At 39.8% G+C, this 7,962-nt stretch overlaps 1 protein-coding gene across 1 annotated transcript in view; it reads right to left on the bottom strand.

Moving 5' to 3' along the window:
• CNBD2 (cyclic nucleotide binding domain containing 2) overlaps positions 1-7,962 on the bottom strand; it is a 111,260-nt gene that overhangs the window by 39,244 nt on the left and 64,054 nt on the right. The window contains exons 6-7 of the mRNA XM_042783604.1: positions 3,036-3,192; positions 1,981-2,132 (exon numbers count right to left, since the gene is read on the bottom strand). Coding sequence (XP_042639538.1) covers positions 1,981-2,132; positions 3,036-3,192 — 309 coding nt within the window. The remainder of the gene's footprint in view (positions 1-1,980; positions 2,133-3,035; positions 3,193-7,962) is intronic.

Genomic DNA, 7,962 nt, shown 5'->3' with positions numbered 1-7,962 from the left:
CTTTCTCCTCAGCCCTGACCCAGAGAAACCAGATGCCGCTTGTCCATCTCACATTCTCTACAGCTGTACAACTCTACAACCTGTGTTTACAGTGTTGGTTAGATAGATAACTTCCTTTCAGTGTAGATACTTCACTTGATTTTTACTCTTTCTCATAAAGATAAGTAACTAAAGAATAATTAAAAGACATTTAGTTTCTATATGCTTATATGGCTTTTTTAAAAAAAAAAAAAACAAACACTTTTATTGTGGTGAAAAGATACGCAACAAGACATTCACCAATATAACAATTTCCATATTTGTAGCTCAGGGACATTGATGACATTTTTCATGTTGTGCCACCACTATTGCTATCCTTTTTCCAAAATAGTCCATCACCATTAGCATATACTCAATGCCCCACAAACAGAAGCTTCCCCTTTCCCCCTCCCTCCTACCCTTGGTAACCACTAATAATCTTTGGTTTCTCTCTATATATATTTTCAACCTATCTAGGAATTTTCCCTTCCCCTCTCCCATCCCAAGTAACCAACAAAGTAAGTTTCCTTCCGTGTATAAACCTTTTCTTTACATTTTACAATAGTGGACTGATACAACATTTGTCTTTCTGGGATTGACTTATTTCACTCAGCATAATGTCTTCCAAGTTCATCCACATTATGCAGTGTTTTGCAGATTCTATATTATTCTTTAGGCTTGCACAGTATTATTCCATTGTGTGTATGTACCACAGTTGGGTTATCCATTCCTCCACTGATGGACACTTAGGTTGTTTCCATCTCTTTGCTATTGTGAATAGTGCTGTGATAATTATGGCTATGTATATATCTGTTCATGTTCTGCCTCTCACTTCTTTAGGATATATACCTAGTAATAGGATTGCTGGATCAAATGGTATTCTATTACCAATTTCTTAATGAATCACCATACCAATTGCACAGTGGTTGTATCATTTTACAGTCCTACCAGCAGTGTATGAGATTCCCAATCTCTCCATATCCTCACCAGCATTTGTTATTTTCTGTGTTGTTGAACTTTGCTATTGATGCTGGGGTGAGATTATACCCTTATATGGCTTTTCAGGTGAACAAGTATCCCAAGGCAAAAAAAAAAAAAAAGTCTTTTGTTCTACATGAATTCTACTTTTTGATCATTAAATATGGTACCCATAAGTAAGGTGCTTACTTTTCTGACCTGCAAAGCTTCCAATTATTATATCCTGTTACTCATTTATTCACTATTTATTTTTTGAATAAATAGTGGTTCTGGCACTATGATAAGAGCGAGATTACAGTAACAGATCTCCTACCACATTGCTTACTATCTGATGGGGGAAAAAGTAAGGAAATGATTATGTGATCAAAAATTACAGTCTGTTGAACAACATGACGAACATAATTAATGTCAATGAATTGTACATGCAAAGATGGTTAAAATGGTGAATGTTTTGTTATACACATATTTATAGAAAAAAAAAAAACTAGTTTGGATGGGGGCTCTAAAGAAACACAGGGTGCTATAGAAACATATGGTGAGATACTCTCTCTATTCTGGAGTGGGTTTAGTTAGTAATGGTGAGGCCCAGGGACTTCTGAACTAGACATTTTGGGCACAAATCCTGGCTTTGTCATCCTGAGCTTTGACTCCTTCACCTATACATTTGGGAAAAGAAGAAAAATAACCTCATGAAATGGAATAAGAGATTAGATGTGACAAGTAGTACGAAGTGCTTAGCACCCTGCCTGGCCCGGTAAGTGCTCAATAAATGTTAGCTATTTTTCTCCCACAAAGAAATGATTTTTGAGCTGAGACCTGGAGGGGCAGTAGGAGTTTGCTAAACAGAGAAGGGATGGGTACAGAAGAGTATTCTAGGCAAAGAGAACAGCACCTAATATGTTTTCCACCAGGTCTAGGACAAAGTCAAGTGCTTAATAAACACATGGTGAAAAATAAAAAGATGCTGAGTGAAGGTGGAGTTACCTGAAAAATTCAAACCGATACTGAGCATCCTTTTCAACTTCCACATCCAGCTTATTAGCAAAGAAATCTTCCTTGTCAACAACTAAGAACTCTGTTTCTTCCATACAGACCACAGTGGCCCTCCTTACTGAAGAACGCAGAAGAGCCATTTCCTATAGGATAAACAAGGGCATGAGCAAGCGAGAGGTCACCTCCAGCTTCCTGCTCAAAGGCTTGCAAGTTTCAAAACCTGCTTCTATCTCCCCTGAGGTCTCTCCTCCCCAGACTGCAGTCCCCTGGCCCCCTCTGTGCTGCCTGCTCAGTCTCTCCTTTTGTGGGTCCACTCCTCCCTTTTAACATGCTCTGGTGGTATAGCGTCTAAGGCATCTGATTGCTAACTAGAAGGCTGGCGGTTCAAACCCACTGGCCACTCCCCGGAAGGAAGGTTGGGCAATCTACTTCCACAGTGATATTGCCTTGGAAACCCAAGAAGGGGTCGCTATGAGTCAGATCTGACTCGATGGCAGTGGGTTTTCTTTTTTGTAGAAAAGAGACAACAGGCCTGAATGAATAAGAGGAGAGGAAGCCAGAGAGATATTGCTGTGAAGTCAATGCATTTCTAAGGGGTTATGCTATTGTGTGCCATCAAGTCAATTCCAACTCGGAGTGATCCCATGTGACAGAGTAGAACTGCTCCATAAGGTTTCCTAGGCTGTAATCTTTATGGAAGCAGATTTTTACAGAAAGCCAAGTCTTTCTTTTGTGGAGCCACTGGGTGGGTTCAAACCACCAACCTTTCAGTTAGCAGCTGAGTGCTTACCACTGTGTCACCAGGGCTCCTTCTAAGATGTTATGAAGGGGAAATACTCCTTAAAGATCACAGATGAAGAGGATAGCTTTGGACATCGCCTGGTCCAACTCCTCTGGCATTAGATATAAGGGCTCTGGGGCACATAACAAGGCAGTGATTTGCATAGTGGGTAAAGCAAGACTGGGCCTGATCAGGAGCTTCTTGAAGGAGTTCTTTCATACCTCCAAACCACCCCAGGAAGCCAGGCTTTTCCTCTTATTCTTACCCCAAAAGAGCAGCCCTTTTCTAGCACTGTTGGGTATGGGTCCAGGAAGGCGCTGCTGCCATCCTCATCCTCGGTTACTGCGACCTTGCCCAGGTAGATGAAATAAAAGCTGTTACCCTTCTGTCCCTTCCTGATGATCACTCGTCTACGATCAAACCTGGAAAAAGACCATGGCCAGTTGATCTGGTAGTAACACACAGGGTGATCTATGTTAGAAAGAGATCTGGACTGGTTGTGCTCTTTGCTCTAAGCACAGACTTAGAACAGAAGGGACCTCAGAAGAGCTCACACTCAGCCCCATCAAGCCTGACCCCTTCACTAACACCTATCCAATCACCCACCGCTATTAGAATTAAGCTTCCTGAGGGCAAAGCATTTGTCAGTTTGGTACATTGCTATATGTACTCAGGCACATAGTAAATATTCAATGAAAATTTGTTGAGTAAACAAATGAATAAACATTGAAAGAAATGTATGAGTTAGTAGACTAGCTACTGATTAAGAATATTGGCTTTACAGTCAGACCAGGTCCAAATTCTGGTTCTGCCCTTTGCTGTGTGATATTTGGCAACTCTTCCTCTCCTTGAGCCTGTTTCTTTGTAAAATGCAGATAAGCATACCTAGAAAGCAATGGATAAATGGTCTTATCATGATCCCCAAGAGCTCACTATCCAACTGAGCACTCTCAGGGTAGAGGTGACTAGGCCCAGAACAAAATGAGATTTAGTTTTTAAGCTCAGAGGGATGTTTCTGAATTTCAAATGCAAGTTAAAATCTCATGTCTTACAATATTTACTCATTTCCTTCCTTCATTCAATAAAATAAATATCAATTATATCTGTCGGTCACAGGGATAAAGGACACAGACTTTATTCTCAAAGTTATGGTCAAGTGCAGGATGTAAATAAGGTTTAAAAGAAAAGCTATAATAGAGGTAAGCAGAGGCTAGTTCAGGAGCACAGAGAAGGGGCCTTTAACCCAGGTTAAGAAGGCCAGAGAAGGCTCTGGGGTGGTATCTGAAGTAAGTTTTCCAGTTGGACAAAGAGATGGAGGAGTGTCTCAGGCAAGACATGTCTAAAGGCACAGAGGTGACAGGAAACATGGCATATTCAAGGAATAACAGTAAGCTTCATCAGAGTGGCAAATGGGGATGGAAATGGGGAGAGAGTTAGGGAGAAAGGTTAGGGAAGTGGTAGGAGAGAAAAATCAGCTGGATCGCCAGTAAGATGGTGGAATAAGCAGACAAGCTACACAGACCCTCTTCAACAAAGAAAAGAGAAACCAATTGACACAGATAGAGAAGATAATTCTGGAGCCCAGAGCTTTGAAATGAAGGATACAGAAGTGGATTGAACACTAATTTTTAGAAGAACCTGAAAAAAAACAGTGAATAAGGAGACAAATGGAGTTGTGGGCTGTCAGCTATCCTGACAGCACAGATAGTTTGAATATTTCCAAGTAGTGTTAGGACCTGAGAATTAACCTAAAAATCAGCCCTACTCACCAAGGACTTCATGGATGACTGCACTGGTGGCTTATGACTGAAAAGGGAAACAGAAAAGAAGGAGACAAACTGAGCTGGGCACTTTCAGCTGTCTGGAAAGTGCGGCCATTTTTAATGTTTACACGTGGTTCAGCTATTTTGGATACTTAAAGCAACAGTGTTCTCATTTGCATTCCTGGGATTTAAGAATAGGCCCCGCTTGCCAAGGGCAGCACAGACATACGGGAGCTGATGACTGCAAAGGAGATAGGTGATGAGTGCATAAGTGCTGCCAACTAGTGAACAGAGGAGCACAGTACTCTACTTACTCAGATATATCCAAAGAAAACTAAAATCTTGAGTGAATCATTCCAACTTACAATCACCAATTAAATATAAACACAAAAATGTCACATTGTTTTGGAGACAAAAGACCATCACAATCCACACAAAGAAGCAAGATAAAGCAGTAGAAGCAAGGGACCAGGATATAGATCCAGAACACATCTCTGAGGAAGAAGCAGCATTGGAACTCCCTGATAAGGAATTCAAAAGAATTATATTTAAGTACCTTCAATGGATTGAGAGACAGATGAAGGAAAACAGTAACAGAAACAGATGAAGGAAAACAGTGACAAAATTGAGGAAAACATAGAGAAAACCCTAGAACAATTTCAAAAGACAATACAAGAACAGAATGACAAAATAAGTGAAACAAAATCTATAGATAGAAATCCAGAAGATTAATACTAAATTCTCAGAAATAGATAACACATCAAATGGGCAAAGAAGTAGAATTGAATCAACAGAAGACAGAATTAGTGAGACTGAAAGCAAATACCTCAATAGTTCCTTGGATAGGGATCAATTAGAAAAAAGATCAAAACAAAATGAAGAAAGCCTAAGGTTCATGTGGGATACTATCAAGAGGAATAACCTATATGTAATCAGAATTCCAGAAGAGGAAGGGACAAATAAAACCAGAGAAAACTGTTGAAGATTTGTTGGAAGAGAATCTCCCTGATATGATGAAAGGTGAGAATATATTCATTCAAGAAGTCCAATGAACCTCAAACAGGAGAGACACCTCCCCCCCCAAAAAAAATCACCAAGACATATCAACATCAAACTCACAAAAATGAAAGACAAAGAAAGAATCCTGAAAGCAGCACGGGAAAAACGAAAAGTTACATACACTGGTGAAAAGGCAATGGGATGGTATATATAAAACCCTGAAAGAAAAAAAATTCCAGCCAAGAATTATATACTCAGCAAAACTGTCCCTCAAATATGATGGTGAAAATGAGAGATTTCCAGATAAGCAGAAACTAAGGGAATTTGTTAAAACCAGACCAACCTTACAAGAGACCCTAAAGGAAATCCTTTGGACAGAGAACCCAAAATGGCAAGTAACACTAGACCATTAACATGCATGATGACATAACCCAGAAACCAATGCAGTTATGGAAGTATCCAAAGTAAATAAGCTTACAAGATTGTAAACAGGGAACCAGAGACATCAATTTGCAAATGAGGACAACTGCAAACCAAAAAGAGGGAAAAAATAGTGTAGTTACAGAACTTCTAAATGGTAAAGAAGATAGACTGAATTGTTCCAAACTTGGGAAGATAATTATAAATCACAAGGTAACTTACAAGAAAAATGATAAACCTTCACATCAAAATAAAAAAGAGGAAAAACAAGGATATTTAGCAAATGCTAAAACAATAGCAACAAAAGAAGTGATAACATGATTCATAAACCAAATGAGCTCAGTACACAAAATTATACAGAACAAAGAAATCAGCAACACTACAATAATAATAATAAAATGACAGTAACAAATCCATACTTGTTGATCACTGCACTGAATGTAAATGGATTAAATGCACCACGCAAGAGATGGGGAGTAGCAGAGTGGGTAAGAAAACATAACCCATCCATATGCTGTCGACAAGAGACACACCTTAGAGAGAAAGGACGATTCCAGTAAGATGGCAGAATAGACAGAAAGACTGCACAGACTCTCTTCAACAAAGAAAAGGGAAACCAATTAACACAGATACAGAAGATAATCCTGGACACCTGAGCTTTGAAGGGAAGGATTTAGAAGTGGACTAAACTCCAACTAGCAGAAGAATTTGCATGAGAATACCAAAAAAGGAGACATACAAAACTGTGGTCTGGCAGCGATCGTGATGGCACAGACAGCTTGGATATTCCCAAGAGATAGTAGGACCTATGAATTAACCTAAAACTCAGCCCTACTAGCCAGGGACTGCATGGAGGACTGCTCTGGTGGCTGGTGACTAACAGGGCAAGCAGCGAAGAGGAAGGCGGGCTGAGCTATGAATTCTTGCCTGTCCAGAGGGGCACCCATTTTGAATGTTTAACAGGCACTTAGACTATTTTGGATATTTAAAGCAACAGCATTCTCCCAGATTCCAGGGACTTAAGAACAGGCTCCACTTGCTGGGAACCTCAGAGACATTCCAGATGGGGACGACTGGAAAGGTGCAACATTCTCCTTGTTATTCTTAGACCCCACACCCTTTGGTGAACAAAGGTGCGGCCATCCCTCACTCCCACCCATCTTCTAGGCAGGTAGGAATTCCATCCCAGTCTGTGTGCTCAGAGGGAGCCTGGGTGCCCTGCGCCACCTTGCCCCGATTTTTTCTTTCTGTTTTTTAGTTTGTTTGTTTTTGTTTTAAAAGTACTACTATTATTATTATTACTTTTGTCCTTTTTATTATTACTCTTCCCTTCCCAGGTTCTACTTTTCAGCTCTTTCATTTCCCTGTTCCTAGTTGCAATTTTTTTTTCTTTCTCATGGTAAACCCTGTTTCTGGTTATTCTTTTTGAATTTTTCCCATTTTTTCTTCATTATTCTCCTTTTCTACCTTTTATCTCTTATTGTCCTCTACCCAGATAGTGTTTTTTTTTTTTTCTTTTCCTTTTTCTTTTTTGGTTACTGTTCTGTGAAATTACACAGTGCGTTTTTTGTACATTTGCTATTACTTTTTTGATGGTTATTCAACTGTTATCTTTGTCTGAGTGGAAGACAGCAACAGTCCCCATACGATACAACTACACCCACACCTCCTGCAGCTTCACTTACTGAGTGAGAGCCACCATTTCCTTCTCCACCATCAGCCCAACAATAAACAACCAGCAAGAAAAGCTGACTCACCCTTAGCTGCTCTTCACAAACAATTAACAGAGATCTAAATACAACAATGTCACAATGTCTCAGAGACAAGAGACCATCAAAGTCCACACAAAGAAGCAAGATAAAGTGGTGGAAATAAGGGAGTAGGATACAGACCCAGAACACATCCCTGAGGAAGAAGCAGCATTAGAACTCCCTGATAAGGAATTCAAAAGAACTATATTTAGGTATCTTAAAAAATTTGAAAGACAGAAGAAGGAAAACACAGAAAAAA

The sequence above is a fragment of the Orycteropus afer genome, unplaced genomic scaffold (genome assembly GCF_000298275.1).
Source record: "Orycteropus afer afer isolate SDZICR_OR568_19922 unplaced genomic scaffold, OryAfe1.0 scaffold00020, whole genome shotgun sequence".
Classification (NCBI taxonomy): Eukaryota; Metazoa; Chordata; class Mammalia; order Tubulidentata; family Orycteropodidae; genus Orycteropus; species Orycteropus afer.
The sequence above is the reverse complement of the archived record's forward strand: the minus strand, read 5'-3'. Positions and strand labels throughout refer to the sequence as shown.